This window comes from Danaus plexippus (assembly GCF_018135715.1).
Source record: "Danaus plexippus chromosome 18 unlocalized genomic scaffold, MEX_DaPlex mxdp_20, whole genome shotgun sequence".
NCBI lineage: Eukaryota > Metazoa > Arthropoda > Insecta > Lepidoptera > Nymphalidae > Danaus > Danaus plexippus.
The window spans coordinates 864523-891233 of record NW_026869853.1 but is presented as its reverse complement, the minus strand read 5'-3'; the positions used below and the strand labels follow the sequence as shown (position 1 = coordinate 891233).

The 26711-nt window shown below is 30.5% G+C and overlaps 4 protein-coding genes across 13 annotated transcripts; 2 read left to right on the top strand and 2 right to left on the bottom strand.

Annotated features, from left to right (window-relative positions):
• Positions 1 to 56: 56 nt before the first annotated feature.
• On the bottom strand, positions 57 to 1588 carry LOC116773299 (ribosomal RNA processing protein 36 homolog). The gene is made up of 4 exons (XM_061528507.1): positions 1385 to 1588; positions 1055 to 1293; positions 572 to 852; positions 57 to 492 (listed from the first exon to the last, which is right to left on the bottom strand). Exons 1-4 carry the CDS (start codon positions 1448 to 1450, stop codon positions 353 to 355), a joined length of 726 nt encoding a protein of 241 aa, XP_061384491.1. The 5' UTR covers positions 1451 to 1588; the 3' UTR covers positions 57 to 352.
• Positions 1589 to 2479: 891 nt separating this feature from the next.
• On the top strand, positions 2480 to 3565 carry LOC116773288 (uncharacterized). Its single transcript, XM_032665714.2, has one exon. It carries the CDS (start codon positions 2671 to 2673, stop codon positions 3292 to 3294), a length of 624 nt encoding a protein of 207 aa, XP_032521605.2. The 5' UTR covers positions 2480 to 2670; the 3' UTR covers positions 3295 to 3565.
• Positions 3566 to 3736: 171 nt separating this feature from the next.
• LOC116773289 (bifunctional glutamate/proline--tRNA ligase) lies at positions 3737 to 26446 on the bottom strand. Of its 6 annotated transcripts, none has more exons than XM_061528582.1 (32): positions 26310 to 26446; positions 25892 to 26224; positions 25650 to 25800; positions 25389 to 25499; positions 24950 to 25076; positions 24526 to 24718; positions 24116 to 24287; positions 23577 to 23735; positions 23387 to 23461; positions 22927 to 23071; positions 22544 to 22791; positions 21675 to 21882; positions 20673 to 20849; positions 13402 to 13602; positions 12655 to 12852; positions 12363 to 12554; positions 11793 to 11972; positions 10890 to 11096; positions 10606 to 10740; positions 10189 to 10299; positions 10027 to 10074; positions 9857 to 9895; positions 9307 to 9418; positions 8711 to 8859; positions 7835 to 8035; positions 7454 to 7571; positions 7090 to 7229; positions 5978 to 6104; positions 5365 to 5606; positions 4833 to 4993; positions 4068 to 4211; positions 3737 to 3950 (listed from the first exon to the last, which is right to left on the bottom strand). In XM_061528582.1, the coding sequence occupies exons 1-32, from the start codon at positions 26344 to 26346 to the stop codon at positions 3785 to 3787; spliced, it is 5007 nt and encodes a 1668-aa protein (XP_061384566.1). In that variant the 5' UTR covers positions 26347 to 26446; the 3' UTR covers positions 3737 to 3784. The 6 variants fall into 6 exon arrangements, with proteins under 6 accessions (XP_061384566.1, XP_061384567.1, XP_061384568.1 ...); XM_061528583.1 differs by having other exon boundaries at positions 10198 to 10299; XM_061528584.1 differs by having other exon boundaries at positions 10027 to 10071; positions 10198 to 10299.
• On the top strand, positions 17048 to 20572 carry LOC116773287 (serine/threonine-protein kinase PRP4 homolog). Of its 5 annotated transcripts, none has more exons than XM_061528588.1 (7): positions 17048 to 17312; positions 17719 to 17734; positions 17839 to 17943; positions 18140 to 18981; positions 19053 to 19321; positions 19706 to 20070; positions 20160 to 20291. In XM_061528588.1, the coding sequence occupies exons 2-7, from the start codon at positions 17726 to 17728 to the stop codon at positions 20175 to 20177; spliced, it is 1608 nt and encodes a 535-aa protein (XP_061384572.1). In that variant the 5' UTR covers positions 17048 to 17312; positions 17719 to 17725; the 3' UTR covers positions 20178 to 20291. The 5 variants fall into 5 exon arrangements, with proteins under 5 accessions (XP_061384572.1, XP_032521602.2, XP_032521601.2 ...); XM_032665711.2 differs by having other exon boundaries at positions 17055 to 17312; positions 18143 to 18981; positions 20200 to 20572; XM_032665710.2 differs by having other exon boundaries at positions 17055 to 17312; positions 20200 to 20572.
• Positions 26447 to 26711: the final 265 nt, after the last annotated feature.

The window sequence follows — 26711 nt, the reverse complement described above, 5'->3', positions numbered from 1 at the left end:
TAAAGTTAAGGTTTTTGGGTGAAAACTTGGTATAATAACTCAGAAAGATCACTCGCTTCAATTAAATACTTTATTAAAAGTTTTACATGTATCTTTTGAAAATATTTTTATTTTTGTTATTTATGACAGTCATACAATAAAGTCATATTAAAAATGTCATTAACATTGGCAGTATTGTTTAATCCAAATCACTAAAAATGTATTAGAAAATGTTGTTACCAAAAACTTCACAGAAGTCTATTGAAGTTGGTATAGTAATTCTGAGGTGCTGGTAAACATTAAGAATTCAACTCTTAGCGGATGTTTTTCAGCTTTGGTCTAACAAAATCCTTATCCAGAATCAAGAACAATATTAACTGCCTACAATAGGTGTTTTGAATGATTTCTTCTTGACTTTCTGTTGTCGCCTCTTTAAATGTCTCTGGATCCGACCCGTTCCTTCCTTCTTTAATTCTTCATATTGTTTCACTAGCGACTCAACTCGTAATTCCGCTGAAAACAAAACATATTATCAGTTAGACATATACATTAATATTTTTATTTAAGTTTTATTCTGATAATATAAACATACACTTATTTTTGAAATGTGGCTGTATTCCCTCTCTGAACTTGTTTTCTACATGTTGTTTTTCCACTTCTAAGTTGTTCATTTGTATTTTATTCCTCTTTTTAGCTTTTTCTTGGTCATTTAGTCTTTGAAGTAGTCGTCTCAGTTCTTTCTCTTTGTCGGGATCAGTTGTCTGTTTTAATTCAGCCCTTATAGCTTTTATGTCATTTACTCGAATATCAGATAGAAATCCATAATTACTAGAAAACTCTTTTTTATCAAAATTACCGCACAACGGATCAAACCTGAGGGACAAATATATTTATTATTTGCAATGCGACAAAAGAGTCAACATTCAATTGGGAAATCTGTTTTATATTAGTTAGATTATTGTTACTGATGCTAACATATAAAATATTGGATGAATACAATTTCCTATAGTATATTTTATTTACAAAATTTTAAATAGATTTAAAGTAAATTCTTAAAAAATATTTAATATAAAACCTTGGATCTCGAACTTCTTTTTTTTTTACAGGAACAACATTTTGTAACATTGGAACAGGTTTCTTTGAGCTCATCTCTCTTGGCCTATTTTTATTTTCACGTTTGAAAATCTTAAGTTCCTTTTTAGAATTTTTATTTTCTCCAAAAATTACTTCCTTGTAAACTTTTGCACCTATTCTCTCTTTTAATTTTTGAAGAGCTTCAAAGGACAATGAAGATATCTCGTTTTTTATAGTCAGCTGTAAATTATGAAATACTTTAATAACAATTATTCTAAAATAAAATTGTGGTTATTGTAAATAATGATAAAATAAAAATACTATTACTTACACGTTCATCGTCTTCTTGACCTTGCTCTTCCTCTGAATGATTTGAATCTTCGTCACTACTACTCATATTTATTATGATATTATCCCTTCACTTTTAAACTATAAATAGTTTGATATAGTATGTTGTAAAAACGTACCTACTATTTACTAAGTACTAAGGAGGTAGCGTTTATAACCTACAAAATCATACAAATTATGACAACTGACATTTTGAACTGAAACTAGACAGTAAACTAGAGAATCAGTTTAAAAAACAATGATGATGCTTTAAGTTCTACTGAATAAATTAGAATGAGCTTTATTTTATTGAATTATAATTAAAATTGGATAACACTTGACTTAAAATGATATAAATATAAGTTTACTAAATAATTTATTAAACTTAATAAGAAAACGAATTACTTACGAGAACGGTTTTTAAAAAAATATACATCCAGATTGGGAAGTGGTTACCACCTTATTGAAAGAATTTCTATAGCAAGGAAAGAATTATGATGAGTATAAACATAAGAAAATGTAATCATACTAGAGGTATATGGGATTCTCACAGCAATAGCAATAATTTATTGACTGTGAGAAAAAGGATAACTCATAATTTAATAAGCCCAGTCAGCCATAATCCTTCATATAGAAAATTTTACTAAAATATTGCAACACGCCCTCATCCGATTACTAGTTTGCCATCTAATTCCTTATTTGCAGTACCATATAATTCCCACTTTTTTAATCCGTGTTATTACGGATTAAGTTAAGACTTTAGTGAAAGCTTCTCTCGATACTTACAAAAATGTTTATTTATATTCTCAATATTGAGAATATCATAATACAATCAGAAAGATGCATCTGAAACATCCCGGAGGGTTGTGTAGATACCGCACGCTTTATTAAAAAAATTACTAGAGACGGATTGCCGTCCTGGAATATATTGGGTATATGGAGTCCTTTTAGCAAAATTCCTTCTTAACAAAAATCCTAATTATGAGTTTATTCGTGACTGTTCAATTTCATTCTAAGTAAAAGCCAAATCTATTCGTGTCTACTCCATTCTATGATATTGGCAAATTATAATGTGCGCGTTTCTGCACGCTTACGTGTTTGTTACCACTTGTCAAGCTGACAGCTACAATTAAAAAAGCGAATGCAAAAAAATGATGTATCTGCTATATGTGTATACATATATATAGTGTGTACAATATTATATATCAGTTTTGTATCGAATGTCTGACAGCTATCAAAGAAATAAAATTTTAATTCGGGTTCTTGAATAAAAAAAATAATAACCTTAAAATGGACTGTGTAGTAGCCAAGAGTTTTTTAGTTAAATTAAGCATATCCAACAAAAATGCATTCGCGAAAATACTTTGGAAATACCCTGCAGATTATTTGTTTTCTATACAAATTTTAATGGAAAACCAGAGTTGGTCTGGACAATTTTCATACGACAACGCAAAAATATTCCAGGAACGACTTCGGAAAAGCAAAGACGACTATTTTTCAGAAGTCAAAGATGCTCTACAACAAAACAATGAAATGTACACTTGTCTGTTAACTATAGAAGATTCAAAAACAGCAAAATTCTGCTGGAAAAAATCAATTTCAGAGTCCAGCGCAGTTGTTTTACAAGGTTCTGTAAATTTAGAAAGAGACACGAATGAATTAACAAAAGATGAAATTATTGATTATTTGCTAGACCAGAATAAAAATCTTCAAAGTATAATTGATGAATACAAACACACAAATGATATCTTAAATAGCGATTTGGACAAAAGTAGAGAGGAGTTTAAAAAGTTGGTGGATATCAAAGATTCTTTAGAAAGTAATCTTTATGGCAAATTTATCCAACTATTAAATAGTAAAAAGAGGAGAATACACTTATTAGAATGTAATATTGAAAATTCAAACATACCATAATATAACTATTAATTTTTTTTTATATATTATACTTCTGTATTTACCATAGAATAAGATTATTCAATAAATTTATGATAAAACTTCTTGGTTAATCTCCTTGCTGACCAAAATTGCAGGAGGTTCTTTTAAAAAATATTATGTTAAAAAATGTAAGTGTATATATATTAAAATGTGATATGAATCAATATATCAGTCATAATAGTGCTAAGCACAGTATATTATATACCATTGTTATGTCATTGATACCATTAAATAATTTTTTAAAACTGTTTTTGTGATTTTTTATCTACATGAACTTGAGGAAAACTATTACAGTATTAATTTTTATTATTGGCTTATGATAAATAAGTAAAATAATGTTATTATTCTTTTTGTAGATTGCTTTAACTTTGTTAATTTTCTTGACAAGTAGTCTTAGTCTAGTTTCATAGTAAAACAAAAATACATTTCCAAAACTTTGTAATAAATATGTGACAGTACATAATAACTCTTAATAGCTTCTGCCAAAGAGTGTAATGTATTGGGGTTTATTATTGCAAAGCGGATGTATGCATTTATCTTCGGGCTTCAAAGGCCGCGGTTGAGAGAAAGGTATACACAGTGATTTAGCACCCATCGCCGGACCTTTCACTTCTGTGGTAGGGTCATCTTCAGTGCTGCAATGAAATAATTCAAAATGTATACATACCTTTAGGAATTAATATTTCATATATGAATTTAAATATTGTAAGCATTTGATAAGAGTTATATATAAAATATGAGTAAACTCTTACCGAGCGCTGTCAGTTTTGATGTTATCCTCGCATGGAATATCTCCACAGAACGGTGCATATAAAAGATGCTTCCGTTCCAAAGCCTCGGTGAAGTCATTCCACTCAGTCACCATGGAGAACCGTTCATCACGTTCCTTAGTAGCCCTGTGATAACATAGTAATTACTTTTATATTATATAATTACATTCTTAGAAAAGAGAGATGACAGAACACGATAAAAAACACAAAAGGCGAACATATCGGTAAAATGCGATCTTTGCCAGACAAACCATATATATATATAAAATATGTATTACAGATGCTGAAAATAAACAAATAGACATTAATAGGATTATAGTGACATCTAATTCATATATACCTACTATTGTTTTATCAATTATATTATTATTAAAATTATATAATTTTATCACCTTTTTATTTTTCCTAATTAACATGTAACCAGCATTTTATTATTCATTTAAAATTCCAATTTAGATGATATTTCTCTTATTTTAGTGAAGTAAGACGATAATAAAACAGAGTTCGTTTATTAGAGACCACAATGAAATTAAAAAAATATATAACCAAATAATAATAGTGTAATTGCAAAAATGTTGTTAAATTGCATGAAATCTCTATAAGTATCAGACATAGTAGTATTTTTGGCAGTGATGTTTCACATATATACAGGTATATTAATGAGATATAAATACTAAAGGGATGCACTAAAGGTTGATATATTTTAGGCATACTGATCATTTCATAGCCTTTCCTAATGATATTTACTTAGCCAGCATATCTTTGTGTATTTGTTCCAACATATCAGCGATGGCGGCCGGGGCTCCGTCCCTCTTGAGGGTGCTCCGAGATGACGACACGCGCGACACGCACACTACCTCGCCACGAGAGAGATCTTTGGGACCCAGCTCAGCTCGGATCGGGACACCCTGTATAATTTGATAAATTAATGAACTTAAAGTTATTGTATAGAATAACACCGCAACTTACTACTTCTCCCGAGATTTATATATATTTTTTTTGTTACGTCATCTTTCTAAATAAAAGAATTAAAGGATATTTTTAAACTATAGTACTCTCTATTTTTCCAGTCTAACCTTTGCTTGTTTTATTATATAGCGTGAATCCATTTAAAAGACATTTTGTTTAAAGATCCTCTTAAAGCAACCTTTGAATCGTCACTCTTATCTTTCTGGTACATTACAACACATGCCAGCATATAATTCACCAACTCCTATGTATCTGAGATACATGTCTATAGTAAAGAAAGCTTTTCGTTATAATGTTCGGTAAAAATCACCTTAAGTTCCCAGTGATTGAACTTCCACCCAGGGGAGTAGTTATCTCTATAGTCTCCTTCAGCTCTGATGCCGGACGCAGACAGTTCTTCGGCTAGTTGCTTGCAGGCGTCTATGAGTGACTTCCTCTCCTCGTCTGTGCTGGATGCGGTTATGCCACACGGCACCACTATCACTTGAATGCTGGCTATCCTCGGAGGGAGCACCAGGCCGCGGTCATCCCCGTGTACTAAGACCATCACACCTGAAACATTATTAAAGTTATTGACATCCATAATGGTTGTTCATTATATATGGGAATGGTTTTCACCGAATGTGTCCAACCAGATTTAGTTATATTTTTGTTTAAATTAAGCTCAAACTTCAGTTACAGTAAAGAAAATTATCGAAATCGTATGGAAAGAACAGTAGATAACATGTTACAGTCGGAGGATGTTTATTTCAGAGAGTTTTTTTTTTATATTTTCGAGTGTACTCATTTAAATTTCATTTCAGGTTCAGCGTGATCACGGCTGCTGAAACTGAACCGAATCCTCGGTGTTATGTAGTTAAAAAATAATAAAAAAAAACGCGTATGAATATCCGTAAACCTTAGTTCGCTTCATAGTCATTTACCTATAGTCCTTGTAGTGAGACCCCATGAGTTCTGATACACGAACTTCTTCTCTTGGGTGTCGGGGTCGTCGTAGACTATTTCGAACATCTTCGAGAAGTTCTGTCCGAGATGATGACTCGTAGCGCCCTGACATCGATAACACATTACTAAGCAGGTCGTACATTTCTAAATAATTTTCTCTCTAAGATCAACAAAATGAAGGAACTAAGCTAAAAAAAATATAATAGGTGATCTATTTTATATTATTTTTTCTTATAAGTTTTCTATAGTACTATGAACGGTTTCAATTTTTTTTGCACATGCCGTAGCCTATTAAATATCATGAAATTGAAGACGGAATTGCTTTAAATTTATTTTTTCTGGTGTTTCTTGGCAGTCTCCTGAGTAGGAGCTTCCTAGAAGTACGCATCATTTTTATTCTGAGTTACCGTTATAACGTTACATATGATGCGTTGATTGTTTTCATTCATAGCTCTTCGCTAATTTTGTATTAACGTAGGTTATTTAGTAAGAAACGTGAAACGCTTCGTATGTATTGCGGCGATGAAAATTTATACTAGGGGTACAGTTTAGTTGGGACTGAAATATCGTAGAGACTACAGAGCTGAATTTATGATTGTTCCTTTTTTCTTTAAATTGACACAACTACAGATAGAGAAGTTAATAAATGTATAGTGATTTCACATTTTTTGAATAAAAATAATAAGTATTTAACACTCGATATACGAGCACATAAAAGTTTTGATATTTATCAAAAAAATATAATGTAACGAACGAAAAATTTGAATTTCTATGAGCTTAAAAAAATTGGCTATATAGAAATATCTGTACGGATATTCGATATATAATGTTTTTTGTAAAAAAGTAAAATGAAACTAATATTTTTCTAATTACTAAGCGTATTTTATAATTTTTAAAAACTACAAACCCCAGACGTTTCGGTTACTTTGCAGCAACCAGCACGGTCGCGCGAGATGTCGGGAGTTTGTAGTTTTTAAGAATTATAGAATACGCTTAGTAATTAGAAAAACATTAGTTTCATTCAATTGAATACTATAAACACTCGTGAAAGTCTTAGATCTCGTTGTTAGTAAGTAACTTATATTATCACCTGTATGCCCCTGCCGCTAGCAGGTATGTACGCTTCTACCGTGGTGGTGTAATCAGCTCCCGCGAATTTCTCCTTCTCCGTCTTCCTTCCCTTCACAACCGGTATAGCCAAGAGATCTTCATACACTTGGGCGTACAGATCTGTATTTAAATGTAATAAATAGTACTAAAAGGTATCATTTACATAAAAAATATCTTTATCAAAGAACGTATTGTTTTTTTTATAAATTCTCTTTAATGGTTATGAGTTTAAATAGAATAATAATTAATAAGTATTTTTATTCCATTTTATATAACTCTTAGTCACACTGAAAGTCTGCTCTAGTATGTTTGGGTGCATTATTGTTTGCTATGTGTGTTAGTACCGAGTACATGTAGAACCTCCTTGTCCGCTTCCTCCTTAGTGCGGAAGGCCGTGTGTCCTTCCTGCCAGAGGAACTCACGCGTGCGAAGGAAAGGCTGAGGCTGTTTGAACTCCCACCTCTGGGAAGTAAAAAAAAGAACAAAAACTACTATAGAAATTCGCCTATTAATATTGATGGTGCAAGTACGTACTTTCAGCTATAGCTACATAATGCCATCCAGCTATATATACATTCACACACGCACACGCACGCGCACACACAGACGCAAACATTTTATAGTAATAGTCGTACATGAAGGTATACTCGTATCACATACTTACACACGCACACACTCTCAGCCACACTCACACAACCGTTGCCAATATCTATTATTACTCATACCACAACATTGTTCCACTGGTTGATCCTGAGCGGTAAGTCTCTGTGGCTCTGTATCCACTTGGCGTACGCGGGGTACATGACGGTCTCCGAGGTGGGTCTCACGGCCACGTGCTCCGCCAGCTCCGAAGACCCCGAGTGCGTCACCCATGCCACCTCGGGGGCGAAGTCCGAGATGTGGGTCTTCTCACGTTCTAGAGCCGCCTGGGGGTTTGGTGTGTACATGTTTTGTTACTGCTTCGTGCTACATTCAACTCATAAGGTACGGTAGAAAATCTTATCTATCATCATTTTTATTGTATTAATTTATTAGAAATACATGTCATGGACGGATATATTCATATCTTCATATATATTCTTGCCGTGACAGAAATACCTTATAAGATGCTCTTTGGTTCATACATTATTTGAAAATAGAATGTTCTTAGGATGTATATATAACAGTGTAAAAAAAATGTTAAACCAAAATTTCAAATTTACAAAATATACAAGAGTAATAAGGTTTTATTTATTTATTTATTTTTTGGAAGGAAAAAATTGATTCCACTAAAATTAAATTTAAAATTAGAAGATAAAGAATGCCTCTGGAACATCGTATTTTATTTGCTTTACCAATTTATCTTTCGTGGCCTGAGCTGAGTCGTTGAATTAAGCAGTACAGAATGAACACTATACAGATGTCCCTCACATATGTATATTTTAATATTCCAGAGGTCGCAGCCTACAGTTTAGAATCATAATATATTTTTTTAATTTAAATTCTTTTGTTATTAAGTGAAACAATGCTTTAGTATTTAAAAACATAATTAATTATAGATGTTTCTTATTAAATCATAATAATATTTTTTTATGTTCAAATTCATATTTAATATAACGCACCTTCGATACAAATATTGGGAAATAACCGTCTTTGACTCCCATTTTCTTGAATTGAGCGCTAAGGAAGCTCCGTATACCCTCCCATATACTGAATGACCACGGACGTAGAATATAACAGCCGGATATGTCGTAGTAGTCTATCATTTCCGCTGAAATTTACAAAAATAAATAAATATGTATTATGTATTTAAAGAATTTTATTATTATTATATGAACAATCATATAAGGTTGCTTTGCTATGTATGTGATAAATAATGTGTAATGAATTATGACATCATAAAAATTCTTTCTTAGATAAATTTAAAAAAATATTGAACTTATTTTGCTAAGATTTTGTATGGAGGGTAGTTGCTCAAAAGAAAATTGTTACTTCTGTGAGGAAAATTTGTGACCCATGAAGGCGAAGTGGGGGGGATACAGCAATAATTGTAATGGAAGTATATTGTATGAGAAAATAATATGGTGTTTGCAAAATAAACCCTAATTGTTTTAACACATAAAAACACGAACATAAAACTATTGAAATAAAGGTATCGCTCAAAAACTAAAGATAGACGAAGCCGTGGTATGCTATTAGTATTAATAATGGACCTTACACTTAGTTATAACTTGTGAGTACCACTCTGGAAGGTCGGTCTCCTTGTTCGCTTCCATACCGAGGCGGGTTACTTTCTTAACTCCGGAGCCACTTTCCTCTTTCGGTTTAACCTGGACAATTAACAAATAAATAAATATATATATATACAGATACAGAAATTTTCTAATATAAATTTTCTTTTTCTCTTGTAAATATTTGCACTTTTTTTCAGAGGAGTCTTAAATCTTTTTATGATAATAATATAATTTTTGATTATATTTATAATTAAAAAATTTTAACAGTCTGCATATCTTAACTAATATTTAAAGGATTTTCCAATTAGTATTGGTGATTTAGTCACTGACATTAGTTATGCATACAATCAAAAAATTCTCAAGTATGTTTTATACTAACATAATTTATCATCAAAAGTCAATATTATTATTATTGTTAATACTGTTGAACAAAAAACGAGTTTAATATTTTAAAGCATTTTCTACCAACTAACCTTAGGTATAAAAAAAAATTATGTAGCTTTAGCAAAATAAAATATAATTATATAAATTTACCTGCTCTTTAGGTTTGTTTTCCTTTGGCTTCTTCTCTTTCTAATATAAAAAAAAAATTAAATAAAAATATGCTATCATCCGAATAACCAACAACAGAATATTACTACAAACATAGGATAAAGATTTTTGTCAAAAAAATAGTAAAACATATAGAATAATACTATACTAACTTTATCTGCCTTATTAGCTTTTCCAGCACTTGCCTGTGAGTCCGCCTTCTGAAAACAGACATGCATATATCATTTGAAATTGTATGTATTTTTGTACGTAAGCGTTAATACATAATTTTAGTACAAACAAAATAAATTTTACTTCTTATATAAAGTACCTACAAATTTTACCTTCTCAGACTTCTTATTATCTTGTTTTGCAGCGGCATTTGCTGTCCATTCACTGCCAGTTAAATTCTTATATTGAGCTTTAAGATTTAGAAGATTTTTAACCTGAAAAAAAAAATAGCTCTTTGTAAACACTGCAACAACGATTTCCGAAAGAGCTAAAAAAATTAACTTTTATATCTACATTTATAATACGACACTTAAAAGTGGAGATGTTAAATTAAAAGGAATAAATTATAACTTAAAGCAATAATAAAAAAAAGGAACAATGGAATTCAAATAAATGATAACTTTACTGAAGAATTCGTTAATGAGAAACTTTGTAAGTTTGTCTACATAATTTATCTCGTTTCGTTGGCTTTGTTATATTATTAAATTTTTCTGATCTCAATAGTCAATCTATATATCTACCTCTGCGTCTATAACAGATTTGTCAGCCTTTTCTGTCTTGAGAGTGCGGACTTTATCTCCTTGGGACGTTATTTCATTCAAAATATCCGTCACTTTGGAATCATCGACCTTGACTTCTTGTGTCGGCTTCCAATCCTGTATTATTAATGTTTTCAGTAACAAAAAAAGAGTTTTTTGCTTTATATGACACATTTATTATTGTGTTAATATAAACAAATTTATTTAATTTCTATCTGCGTAAGCAAAAATATGAAAACGTTATAAGTTTTATAGTTATGATTCACCTGTCCGGTAGCAGCCTTATATTTGTTCTTCAAGTCCAGTAATACTTTGACAGCTTCATCGACCTTCGCCTTCTCAGCCTTCGCAGACTTCAAACTCCTCACTAAGTCTCCCTGCTTGATGATCTCGCTGTTCAAGGACGAAGCTTCATTTGATGCCATAGCTGATGAATTGTTAGATGATGCTTGTGTTCCTTCCGGCTTCCAATCCTGGTATAAACATATGCCATTTCTTTATTAAAATGAGACGAAACCTCTCAGCATTCAATGGATTCACCGTGCGGGTGCCGGTTCCATCGCGTTGCAGGGAGAGTAACTTCAACAGCGCCTGGGACTTGCGACCCAGGTGTAGCTTTAAGGGGCCCCTAACTAACGCGCGTTAAACGCTCACCTCATAACATATTTTTTTTTTTTTGAGAGGAATTTCACTGGAATTCCAATTTGAAGACCAATATTTTTAAATTTTAAAGAGAAATTTGGTATTTTTGTAAAATAAATCTTACTTATCAATATAATATTCTGATATTTAACAAGCTATGTATACGTTTAATACATATTTTACTTAACATATAGTTAAAAACTCGAGTACTCTTGAATTTTGTATGACAACACCGTACGGATCACCTTTATTAAAATGAAGATCTATTTTAACTTTTCTGTTAACATTAATAAAAGCTACTCATAATTCCCAATAGCGTAGATTAATATCAAACGCTAATCTATTGTTTATACACTCGAATATTGAAAAGGTACAAAGGAACTGAAAATTACGAGTATAACACAACTTGAAAGTCATCCACGTTTGTTTAAATAATTTAATTTATTTTAGTAAAAGCGGTCCATATAAAAAAGATTTAAATTGCGAGATATGAATAGTGTGAGACATAACATTCTTATTATATTCACCTGTCCGGTAGCAGCCTTGTATTTGTTCTTCAATTCCAGTAATACTTTGACAGCTTCATCGACCTTCGCCTTCTCAGCCTTCGCAGACTTGAGACTCCTCACTAAGTCACCTTGTTTAATGATCTCGCTGTTTAAGTTTGATAGCGGAGTTACAAAAGGCGTTTTTCCTGGCTTCCAATCCTGTAATATTATTATCTTTTTCATTATATTTTGTATAGAACATTATTGTGGGTAGAATGAAATTTTACCACCTACAAGATTGTCTTTCTGGTATCAAAATTTATTTATTTTTTTAATATAAACAAAAAAAAAAGTTTGATGTTAAGATATTACAAATTTAAATATGTTTCACATGGCCAATTTAAAAAAAAAACTTTTTACGTAAAAAAATAAATTTTTGAGTTAAGGAAATTTTAAAAAGTTTGTGTTCATTCTCAAGGACACCATGAAGTATTTGGTTACGGTTTTAAATATTTTTTTACTGTTGATCTTTTTTAAGTGAATACTATCACAAAGTGTACATTAGTTTCAAAAGGTGCGTGAAGATAAAATCCTATAATAGATATTCACCTGTCCGGTAGCAGCCTTATATTTGTTCTTCAAGTCCAGTAATACTTTGACAGCTTCATCGACCTTCGCCTTCTCAGCCTTTGCAGACTTCAGACTCCTCACTATGTCACCTTGTTTAATGATCTCGCTGTTCAGAGACGAGGCGTCAGAGACAGGTGATGTTTGAACCGGTGCTGCGTCTGGTTTCCAATCCTAAAAATTTATTAAACAGAAATTATTTATTTTTAGTTATTCCTTCTTTATGATAAAGAGATTAATTACGTTTTTGATTTTCGAATACAAGTTCATGTACCTGGCCTGTGGCTGCCTTATACTTGGCTTTGAGCTCCAACAATGCTTTTACTGCTTCATCAACTTTTCCCTTTTCGGCTTTAGAGGCTTTCAGTGATCTAACCAAATCCCCTTGCTTTGTTATTTCAGAATTCAAAGCAGATACGTCACTACTCGGCGAAGAGTTAGCCTTGGCTGGTGAGGCGCCCGGTTTCCAATCCTTTAAAATTTATTAAACTGTTCAATTCTACAGTTTGACAAAGGTTTAAAATCGTTTACAAGAAGTTTATCCTAAAATTATTGTATATATTTTAGGTAAACAAAACTTCTCAGATACTATGCGTTGTTTTTATTATTTTGTAACTACATAATTCCGACGCGACGTTTCGGTTCCTTTACAGCAACCGTGGTTACGGCCAGACGAGATGAAAATTTTTCATTTAATCTAATACAAAATAATAAAAAACGCGCAGTATCCGAAAAGCTTAGTTTCATTTCAATGATTCCCGCGAAAATCTTAAATATAACTATCGTATACATATTAGGAAATGTATAAAATATCTTTTACAGGAATCGACCCAACTTTTTAGATGTGGGCAATGATTTATAAATTACTTATTTAATTAAGAGTTTTAGGCTATTCCCTTTACACAGTTTTATACAGAGATAGATAGTTTATGGAATTTACAACTTTTTTATTATTTGATAAACTTTGTGTAACGGTTTAAAGTTATAGGTACTTCCGGATGAAATTCAAAAATAATCAAACCTGGCCCGTAGCTTCCTTATACTTGGCTTTAAGATCCAACAAGGTTTTTACAGCTTCATCAATTTTGGCTTTTTCAGCTTTAGAAGTTTTCAGTGATCTCACCACGTCTCCTTGCTTCGTGATTTCAATATTCAAGTTCTCAGCATCGCCTGAAGATGGAGAGGAGACTGGTTCCTTAGCGATTGCTTGTATTGGTTTCGTCTAAAACATGTTTATGAACCAATTTTTAGTGATAGAGTACCTAATGCCATGATTATGTCCAAAATACATATATGGGAAATGTATTATATCACTAAATTTTATTGATAAAAATAACACACAACTTATCAGAACGAGCAAGTTGTATAATAAAGGTAATAATGTTATAAAATATATCGGAATGGTTCGATCCACGTATGCTTACTTTACTTAAACAAATCAAGTCGACAAAACATTTATGATATAATTTTAAACACGTCAGCGTTAATGTGATGTCAATGGTGAACTGAATTTGTACCATCGAACGAGTGAAAGTTCGGCTTTTAAAAAAAACCTTTCACTTTTTCTTTTGTATAATATCTGTATCCAATAGAACATGTTTGAAATATTTGTACTATAAATTACTTATTATACAATACATCGAAATAAAGTTCAAATTTATATCGTCAAAAATATAATAGCTACAGTTTTACGGAATGAATGACAAACATACATCCATCCACACCTTTACAAATCTATTGCTAGTCAGTGATCAGTCTATTTATAAAAAACAAACAACAGTTTACTTAATAATTTTCAAATTATTAGTTCAAAAAAATAAAAATAAATAAATTTTCAAGTTAAAAGAATATTAAGAAAAACAATAATACCTCGTATATATTTACACTTCTCATTTTTATTAATAGGGCAACAAATTCTAAATATGTAATTTTTCCAACATTTTATTAAAATATAAATTCAAGAAGGTTTTTGGTGTGTACGTTAATTTAAATACTATTTTTATATCGAGACATCCATTTAATGTTTTATTGGTAGAAGTGTAGCAAGTTTGAATTTGATATATGAACAGTTGGTATAAATATTAATTGAATAAGAGACAAAAGCCAATTTACGTAATGTTAATGAATTTACTTAACAATTATTTGGTCTCCTAAACGTATTATTATTAGATATTAAACTACAATTATTAAAGCTAGCATATATTACACACATTAAACAATCATGGCAGCCAAATCGTGGGGACGGACCATTTTATTTGAAATACTAATGAATGTAAATAAGAATAAAATATATTTTTGTCTGACATGAGCAGGGGCCAATAAGCGGTGCTTCAATTTGACCATTTAAATGGAAGCACCGCTTACGCCAGCTGCATGTAATAAGCATTTGTTTACAGTTGTTATTGTAACTGAATTTTTTGGGACACAATTTTATTGCAAAATAAAAAATAAATTTGTTTCGGTAAATCTGATCTTAATACTTTATTTATAAAGTACAATTTTTTTTTATAATTTATGTACGTATGAAACGGAAAAATTTCTGATTAAAAAAATACAATTAGCATTTCATTATTACAGTGAAACCTTTATTTATTTTTTTTAATCTATTAAGCTTATCTACTATTGATGATACCACGTGAATGTGAAATGTGAGAAAAGGTTAATTAAAACACGAATCCCTCTCTAAGAAAACACAATTCGCCGTACAAAATTTTTGCGGTCAAAACCACGAGAGCAATACTTTTTCCAATATAACGAATGACCGATAAGATATGAAATAGAGTTACCAATGTTTTGGTTAATTTTATTATAATCCAAACTCCGATGTTGTGAAACGGTCAAGCCGCATGAAAATATTATAGCGTAATGTTGTTTAGAAGCGAAAAGAATATTTTATTTGTATAAATTAATCACACAGAAACATATATATACAAACATGTGACCTTTTTTGAGAAATCACTTTTATTTGACGTAACCAATGAAACTAATCATAATAGATAAATGACGAACAGACAAATAACAAACATATTATACCGTAAATATATTTTATATACAGTACATTATAAAAAAAATATTATTAATATTTGAAAGTCTTAATACTAGACACAGTATTCTTTAATATGTGTCAATCGATAGATATTAGATGTTTCTATTCTTGGCGTAACATTTTATAAACGTTAACAACAGTGGGTAGACAGAAAAAAACAAGATTCTTTGAAAATGTGAAGCAAAATTCATTTATAGAAGTTGTAAGGAGCTAGTATCGGTTTTATAAAAAGAAATAATGAAAATTAACGAGAAACACATGAGGAAACGTAAAGTGAAACATTTGAAATACAAAAAGGATAATTTTATTTTAGGAATAGTTTCAGAAACCGATTTAAATATCAAAAATCCATGTAAAAGTAACAATGAAATAAAAAGATACAAACTGTCCGAAATCACGCCAAATATCGGAGACAGGATACTTCCGCGATGCTTTCGCCATAAATGTAAAAAAATGTGCTTTAAACAGACACACACACATCGAATGTTAGAAGAAAAAAAGGTGAGTTCATGATTTATTTACGTTATAAGTTTTTTAATTTTTCTTAATATTCGATATTAACTTTGAGAAAAAAAATAATTCTGAATCAATTAAAACTGGGGAAATGCTTGGTTTTTTTAATTATGATTTTAGTTTTGAAATGTTAAGCTCCTACAGCGATGAAGAGCTCGAAACCTTAAATAATTCCACTAAAAAGGTATTATTTGGCAAACTTAATTATAAAAATAAATAACATTTGAGTATTAAAATTACGTATATCTGACACAAAATTATTTTATTTCTTTATTTGAATAGAAGTATAATTTTTTAAATTATGTTGGGTCTACTTGTTTGTTGGACATCATACTTGAACGTACTTTAAAAAGATTTGGCCCGAATAATTTAAATATGCAAAAAATTAATATCAGCAAAATTTATATTGAATAAGTGATGAATAGCCAACATGCTAAAATTAAAACTCATTTTTAGAGTATGAAACAGTTGGATGAGAATTGGGAACTCATGCCGCGAAAAATTAACATAAAATTTGCCGCGGATAGCAGTTCAACAGGCTTCGTGGACACGTTAGTTCCTAATAATTACAATGAAATGAAATACCAGTTCGAAGAAAACGAAAATACTGTTTTAGAAAAACGAATTTTATCGGGATTAGAAAGTGGGGATGGTTAAAATTAATTTAAAAATCAGCTGTAATAATTAAATTTAAAAAATATGAGATAAAAATGAGATTGATTCAATTTGGTATGAAGTGAAGCAGGAACTTTACTTCAAACATATATTTTATAGATTTATAAAAGTGTTAAACGATTTATGGACTTTTGTTATTCAAAAGGTACAATAATATATTCAAATACAGTTTTTTTTTTAAATAAAAATAATAATTAATAATATTTTATAACAAATGTTATAATTAATACAAATTTTACTTTTTAACAAAACATAATTAATTATTGTCCAAGACTAATTAATTTTAATATACACAGGCACCTTATACATTTTATATATTTAAAAAAAATATCTATACGTAATCTCATATTTATTCAAAAACAATTATGATGTAAAGTATTTAATATATAAACATAACTTTTGTTTTTTTTATCAATAAAAAAAAACATTGTTTTTATTTAATATATTAAAATAGTTCCGGTATATATATGAATCTTAATAAGTGGGTCAGATTTAATACAATGGCACGTTATGAGTTTTGCGTCCTGTCAACTTCAAAAGCTGATACTTGTCAAAGTAGACGAATAAAAAATTGATTAATCAACAAAACAATTGCAAGCGCACAAGCGTACTTAGATATTTGTGCTTAAAAATATGCTTATTTCTTCAATATTATATAAAAACAAGACGTACACGACGTAATACAATATTATAGTAGCGTAAGTATTTATAAACATTTCTGTTTAAAAAAGTAATGATTAAAATAAGATTAATTTGAAATGTGCTTATTCCATGAAAGCCCAATGAATTAAAGTTTTTTGTTTTAATATCACATAAGAAAGTTATATTTAAATATTTACGAGTTATTTACATTTAGACCGAATAAGTTGAGCAACGCTTTTACGAATTTGATTGGCAAGCGGTTTTCGGCTGTTATCAATAATAAGACGTAACTTCAACAAGTATCAGTATTTTTGCGAATATTATTATGATATATAAACTCAAATTATACCCAAGCGTCATTTTCAAATAAATTTTTAATGTTTTTTTTTAAGTTTTATTCTTTCATATAACAGTTATACCTATAAAACTGTAAAATTAAATGTCACTGGTATTTTTTTTCAGTAACAATATGCTAAAGGTAAGGTATACTATCTCTCTGTATGGACTTTGTTAGCCAACATTTAGTCTTTGTTTAAAATGTATAGAGTAATCATTTAATAATTTACAAAGTTTAACTTTTAGAAAAATAAGTCTTCCCAACACAAAAATCCTAATATTAAAACAGTGTCAAGTGAAACAGAATGTTACCCTCCATCTCCCAAAAAACCCAAAGAAGAAGTTCCAGATGTGAGTAAGACATAAAAAAATCTTTCATACTATAAATGCTAACCTTAAATATTGTTCGTAAAGATGGCCCAAAAATTTCCCAATTACTCTTGAACTTACTGAAATGTTCATTTAAACAATTTCGTATTTCTTATTATGACTAAAAATATTATTTCTAATACCAATATATCCAATATCATTTAAAAATTTAATTAAGCAGGTAGACAGATCACCACAAAACATAGATCTAAGCTTTTTAGATGAAATAGATATAGATGAAATAGTAAATAATTTAAATGATTGTGATGAAAATGTTCAAATTATGAATATAGAAGATGAGAACATCAAGGGAAGGTTTGAATGTGATGTCCATAAAAGAGATTTAACAGAAACATCAGAAAATACAATTGAGGACACACATACAACTATTGAATCCTACAGCAGTAATAACAATGACTTCGTGGAGAAAGAACATCAAGCTATGAGAATAGATATGAATAGAAATGAAGTTACATCTTCAGCAAATAAAATATCTACACCAAAAGTTATTAATAAAAGTTTAAATGATACTTATATGATATATAATTCAAAAAAATTATCATCTAAAGATCAAACCGACTACTCGGTAGATTCAAATATACCATCACCAAACTCAGTGAATGGAGATAATAGTGCGAAGATTAAAATAGTACAGGATAATAAATATAATAAGACAGAGACTGCTGATAGTCATGATCTGTATAACAAACAGAACAAAACTATAAGCACAGAGCAACAAAGAAAGTTATCTGCGAAAACTGTATCCAAAGATAAAGACATCAATGAAGTTGCACTTGTCAAAAGTAAGAAAGATATGAAACCCATTGCGTCTAGCAAAGACACAGTGGTGGCAAACAGTGGCAAAAGTAATGATCAGAATGTTACAATGATATTAGAAAAAAGATTCCATCAATGCATAAGAAAAGAATGTTCTGGAATTTCTCACATACATTCTGGAAGGTTTTCGGATATATTACAGTGTGTAGATACAGACAGCAAATATTATGCAGTGAAATTAAAGTTAGCGCATTGGTTTAAATCATTAAATATTATTCTATATACATTTGTAATAAAATAATTTTATTTTTTAGACATAAATGTATAGGAATAAGGCAACAACAACAGATTATTAAAAGAATCCAAATCAATACACCCAAAGATGATTTATTATTTGTTAATATTATAGCCGATTTTTTCATAAGGAACAAGTGGTGTCTCATAATGGACTTTTATCCAAAAAACTTGAAAGAATTGATAAAGGAATCGAAAAAAAATCTTCACATAGACAAAATACAGGAACTTGCACATCAGCTGCTTACTGCTTTGATAGTATTGGAAAATAAAAACATTGTTCACTCTGGTAAGTAAAAAAACTAAGTGGATTCAGTCCCAATGATGTGTAATATATTCGCATATAAATGAAACTATGATTTATATACTGGGCGATTTATTATATTATTCCATATTTTATCCGAATTTTCGGTTATTTTAAATCAATCATGATCACAGTTATAGTATATCCAAAAATTATAGCTGGAATTATCCCTGTTACCTTGTCTTAACAGTCATTAAACTACCCAAGCCAATTCAGAAGCTTTACTAATATAGTTTTATAAGTGTATCATCTATTCGATTGTTTATCGATTTCGATTCGAATCGATTGTTTATTTATTCGATTATTTATGATAGCCAGATACAATATAGTAAGTAAAGCTATTATAAAATCTACGCTTATCCATTGCAGATATACAGCCAAGCCATATATTGCTCGATTCTACTATCAGTAGGCTGAAACTATGTGGTTTTGATGAAGCATACTGTATAGAAATTGGTGCTACCTGGCCTTTCCAAGGACCAAAGTGTTATCGAGCTCCAGAGATATTATTGGGACATTCAGCAGGTTTCAGTGTCGACGTATGGTCTACAGCTCTGGTTCTGCATGAAATGGCAACCGGCATACAACTGTTTGGAGGATGTATCGACGATCACGTCTTGTACAAGCAAATGTGCATTTTAGGGGATTTACCCTATAATATCATAAATAATTCACGGTACAGGGAATTGTACAAATTTGGTCATTGCGTACAAAAATACAAATGTGGAACACATGTTAGTACTTTTTTATTTTTTGTGAAATACGAACCATGTACCAACTACCATTATTCTATCGGTCAGGAAAATTTAATTTCAATTTATAGAAATCACCAATACTGTGATGAAAAGGATGAAATTTTACAGAAACAACAACATGGCTCGAAGACGAAAAATATAATAGCGAGCACAATACACGGTGCGTACTTCAAGCACTGGATTCAGGACAGGGATGAAAACCAGAAGAGAAATGATCTCAAGAAAATTGGTCAATTCATTAGCATGTTGAACCTGATGCTTACAACCAACCCGGAACATAGGCCTCCCGTAGAATTTGTTTACTGTAATCCGTTTTATAATAATTTTTTTAGTCGATGATATTCTTCTTGTTTCTTATATTTGATAACGTAATTATGTTAAAAGTTTGTTTTTCCTACCTAGAGTAGAATTTTTTTTTATTATGTTAAAACGACTATGATTATGTTACGATGACTAAACAGTAAATAAATATAAAAATCTTTCTGAGCATTTTATTTTACTCTGATTTGCATTTGGATATTTGTATTAGGAAATTAATAGAGGCGTAAAGTAGAAATTAATATATATATACAAGTAAGTACCTGTGTTTCCGCTCGTCCGTCTGGCACATGTAATAATACGAGCGGGTGAACTTGACCAGTGAGAGCCGAGCGTCCCCCCGCCGCGTCCACTCGGAAGAAGCCGCGTCGCTGTAGCTGAATGATGTCTCCTTCCTTCACACTCTCTAAAGCCATTTCACCCAGCATCGGCACTTCCCACTGTACAATATATATCGTTTTGAATTAATTAAACAAAAGTTGAATTAAAATACCAACAGTACAATGTATACTGCAAAATTTTCTCGATAAGTGCAGAATATGAGAATTTATATTTTAATTCAAGTACTAGTTCACACAGTTTTAATATATGAATTTAATTAAATATGAGATTTACATATTTTTTATTTTCCTAGTTTTATTATGGCAACAATATATTTAAAAAAAATCGTTAAGAACATAACAATACTTTTAATACAATTAGCGCTACAATGTCCTTTATATGATATTTTATTTTTATTAATTTTATTATCGAATTTTCTTTTTAGTCTTAACTTAGTCTATGCATAATAATAATTGAGGATTATAGCTAATAATTGTAACAGTTTTATAGAAAGATTTTTAAATTTGTGTTGCCATATACAAAAAATATTAAAACTGATTCGATTCGAGCATATTTATATATTTTAAATCCTAACAAAAAAAATGTTTAATATTAAGGAAGTCGTCGTGATTTGGAAGTTAAAGGTCGGCGTCTCGTGCATGAGAGTGCGGGTTCGAAATCTGGCAAGCTCCAATGTGATTTCTCAGATTCATATATACTTTCTAAGAGTATTTAGACACCACTGACAGACGGTGAAGGAAAGCATTGTGAGGAAACCTGGACTAATAATTTCAAATTATAAATTTGAAATCGCCAATCTGCGTTGAGCGAGCGTGGTGCTTAATGCTCTAACCTTCTCCATGTGAGAAGCCTTTTCCCAGCAGTGGGCAACGATAAACTAATGATGATGATGATGATGATGATGAATAGGGAATATATCTCACCCGTGTCTGATGTCCGATGTACTTTTTGAAGTCCTCGTCTTTCCCGAGCAAGGGTTTCGATATAATGTGATCGAAGTACACGCAGTAGGTTTCCACCATCGGCGACTGTGGTGTCTCCGCTATCCACGTCAGTTTCAACGTCTTTTTATAGTCCTTATTATCGAGATTGGGCGTCGCGTCTATTCTTGTTACCGTACCGTCGGCGGCCCTGTAGGAAGTAGCAGAAATTAATAAATATTGATGCGTTAATATTATTATGTTAGTAGATTACTAATGACTTCACTGTTTACGTATATATATATATATATATATATATATATATATATATATATATATATTTTCCAAGTGTGTATGTGGGAATTTTTTTTTTAGTTTTTTTGTTGAATTTACACTATGTCAGCATTAAAAATATGTAAAAATTGCTCATCTGGTGTGAGCGAAACGTAAGACTGGTGTTTTTAATGATTTTTTTTTATTACAAGTAAATACATTTTATCTGTAGTAATGCTTATAATAATGACTAAGACTTTCCCGAGTACACATTTAAATGAAACTACGATTTCAACGGAAACAAAAATTGTAAAATTAATATAACATATGCGTATAGTATTTCCGAAAATTATGGTTCCATTTAAATAATTCATTTGATAATACGCAATAACTGGTCTTCTTTCTCTTTCTGAAGGTTTTCTTGTAGATCTTAATCAAAAGATAAGTTATCTTCTGTGCATCACATATCTCTTATACCATTTATATCTATATATCTTTTTTTTGGTACACAAACACAAAATTTAATTAAATTATATTCAGTATTTTTACATACGTACATAAGTATTTCTAACACGACGAGCGAGTATAATAAAACTTACTTGTGTATTTTATCAATCATTATATTCCCGTAGTTAATGAACGTCGCGTTTTCCCCCTCCTTCAATGTTTTCGCGTCGACCTGGTCTATCAATAATGTCTTTGATATCCAAACTTTTTTGTTGCCCACATCCGGATTTTTGGGATGTAGCGGCACATCTAAAGTACTGTCAGATGTGACGCCTTTGAGGTTAACTGGAACCGGCTTTGATTCTAAAGCAGTGAATCTAGGAGCTACGGGGTCAATGACCTGGAATGCAGATTAAGAAATGTATAAATTCATAATATAAAAATCTCTTTACTGTGATTTGTAGCTGGCAACACAAACAATGTTAATTTTTATACATAGTGTATAATGCAACATTAATAATCTCTAAATTAATACCTTCTTGTTGATGGCCCATATCTTATCCCATTCCATGAACACAACGGAGCGACTCGAGCCTTGAGCTCGTATGAACCTTCTCAACGCCTCCACGGTCAGGCCTCTACGGAGGACACCGCGGACAGTCGGCATGCGGGGATCGTCCCTAAAAAACATTATTATGAAACTTGACTTATCAACATATCGCTATAAATCGTTACGAACAACAAAGTAAAAATGGCGGTAATTTTAATTAAATTCTTCGAAATAGCCATTAATCTTCAGTTCTCTTACATAATGGACAGTGATCCAATCATAAAAAATCATAACCCCTCCCCCTCTTTTTCTATATCTCTTAAAAAATGTACCAATGTACATTAAAGTGACAAACGTTCAGTTAGGCAATAAAATTTTTTCAATCACCACAGATTAAATAATTTAGAAAATGTATGTCATAAGGTTTATGATTTCAAATACTCACCATCCATCAACAAGACCTTGCTCAACGAACCAAGTCAGCTTTCGTTTTGACAAAACCGTATTTGTCATACTTAACCTGAAAGAAGTTTTTATATAAAAAAAAGTGCTTACAAGACGTAGACAAGTATTCTGAGTGTTTCTATATGATTACTACCAGAAAAAAATGCATATTTGATGCTTATGTCACATACCTGCTGTATTCCCAAATATATGGTTTCCGCAGCCCCAAAGCATCTATGAACCAATAGAACTGTGGATCCCTGTCATGATACTCCATTGTTCTAAGAACATGTGTTACACCTTCTATGGAATCGACGATAGGACAAGCGAAGTCATATGTTGGATACACTCTGGAAATCAATCATATTATCCACATTATTATAACAGTATACAACAAATTTGACTTAAAGCTAGTTATATTGTTTGTTGCTATATAAAATTCAAGTGTTCCTATCAAGGACCAAACATTAAACATATGTATGTGTACAGTGTAATGTATGAAATATTGTGTAAAAAAAAGTTTATCAGAATCCAATAAGTATACCCTACAAAGAATATTACAACCAGATAGCGCTGTAAGTCAAAGTCGAATATTTTTTAGCTTCATATCAATCAAGTCAGTCTGTCTACTGCGCTACAGGGTGTTTTACATCATGTTTCAACTAAATATTTTAGCCAAACTCACATATTTCATATAAAAAATACAACTATATTAACATATTGTACATACTTATATTGTGTTCCCGTTCTCGGATGTGGTTCTGGCTTACATCTGTATATAGTTGGATCTCGCAAACATCCATTAGCAGACTGCATATCGATAATAGCTCTAACACAGTTTTGGACGCCAATATCACTACCCTTCTTCATCTCTTCCCAAAGCTGCAAGTTCTTTTCTACAGCTGAAATTCATATCTCAGATTTTTATTAATTTTGTTTAGTTAACGTTTGTAACATTATTAAAACAATATAAAAAAAAACAACATAAAAATTAGGGAAACTAATCACTATATGTACTCGTTATAATAGTAACTAATTTAACTTAACATCAACAAAAATAGGATAAAGATAAGACAAGATTAAAATATATACAATTTTTAACTAAGTTGTAGGATTTTTTAAATTAATTTATATCCTTACAGTTGCTTTTATTCCTGCTATCAATCCTCTGTTCCCGTTCATTCTTCATCTGTTCTGCCGGAGTATCATCAACAAATGCTTTGCCCTCCTTAATAAGCTTCTCACAGAATTGCAGCATCAGATCAAAGTATTGCGAAGTGTGTGTAAACATGTCAGGTTTTATTTCAAGCATTTCAACATCTTCTAATATCACCTAAAAATATATACATTTTAATTTAATAGTAAATAAATTCATTTATATTAAAATTTTATTTAAATAAAATTAATAGTTTTCGGATATACTATGCATGCTTTATTACACTCTTTTTTTTCTGTTAAAACTACATACTCTCGACATTTCTGTTTCTTTTTATCAACCTTAGTAGAGTCTTAGATCTCATAAAAATTTTAAATAAACACAAAATTATGAAATAATTTTTATTACCTTTTCAAACTCAGCATTCTCCTTAGCTGGGTTGGTGTCATCAAATCTCATTACCAACTTTCCTTCGAAGGCCTCCTGATAATATTGATTTAGAAGAGCTGCCTTAGCATGCCCAATGTGTAGGTAGCTGAAAATAATTATGTATTTTATTTTATGTATTGCAATATCAGAAATATTTAATAATTTATTTATTAAAGAATGAAATAATTGCTTGATGTTAAAAATGTAATTGTGGGTATAAAATATAATAAAGAATAGCATGAAAAAATATTATAGTATGTCTAAAGAAGTTCTAAATTAATGATATATACTTGATGTTCTAAAACATTTCCAATAGTATTCATGGACTTTTTAATTTTTTTATTGAATAAATGCTTAAATTCGACACAAATAATTATTGTTTCTAATTATGAACATCTTTTAAACAATTAATACAAACCCAGATGCCTCGGGAGGGAATCTCACAACCACTTTGCCCATCTCAGCATGTGGCAATTCAACAAATTTGCCTTCCTGACGCATTCCTGTTTCCTTGTTTTCTGGTGTGGATCTGCCAAATTAATGATATTTCAAAGTATTACTGAATTTAATTTCTCTTAGAATTAAAGAGTATTTAATATATATACCTATATGTCAACTGTTCTTTATCTAACATCATGCAATAAGTAATTTTAGTGTGCAAAAATGATGCAATAATTACCTTGAAGATATTTTAGATAAATTTTCAAGTACATCAGCTGGAATACTTTTGAGTGCTTTTATTACTGGTTCTTGGGCCTGAATGAGTTTCATCCACCTCGTAATATTATTATATGTTTTAGTTTTTGACAATTCTTGGAATTTATTAGACGCTAGAAATTATATTATATATAAAATTGGACTACATTTCATACCAAAGCAATTTTTTAAATATAATTGTGATATATATCTCAATTTACTTACCATACAAAGCACTAAACACAGCTAAATCGGAAACAGATAAAGCTTCCCCATGTAAATAAGTAATAGGACCAAGAGTCTTATCAAGATATTCTAGAGATTTAGGCATTTCTTCAATTAGAATTAGGCTGAGGGACAGCCAGTGATTCATCGTAACCTTTTCTAGGGGTCCAACGGATTTATTAAAATTATTTTCAAGAATTCTAATCAAATCATTGCTGGTTCCATATGGCACTGGCTTTGGTGAATTTAAAAGTGTAACAGATGATTCATTGCCCCATACGATATCTACATTTTTAGCCGAAGATCTGTAGAACTCTACTGCTAGTAGACCCCCTGAAATGTAGTGAAAAGTCCTATTTTGAGACTTTAGCTCTAAAATATTTTGAATTGAAATATTATGTGAGAAATACAAAATTACCAAGCGGTGGATTCGTTTTATTACACAGAACTTTCATGTTGATACACTGTGTAATTTATGAATAGCAAGTAATACGAATTTTATTTCGAACACTTGCCGAAAACCGCACACGATGTAGAGAACTGTCATTTGTCTCTACCGACATTTTCATATGTCAATGACATCTGATCATCGTAATAGAATATATTTTTCGAAATTGTTCTTGTTCGCAATTAGATTTTTTGAAGAAATTTTTGTAATAAAGTAAATACTGTAATATTTTACTAAACTATCACTCTTTTTATTTTTTTACTATTTCATCTTAACTCCATGATTGTTGTTATTGATATAGTTTTATAAACTAGTTTTTAAATATTAAAAACCCTTATATTTTTAATTTTAATATAGTTATTCGTCAATTTA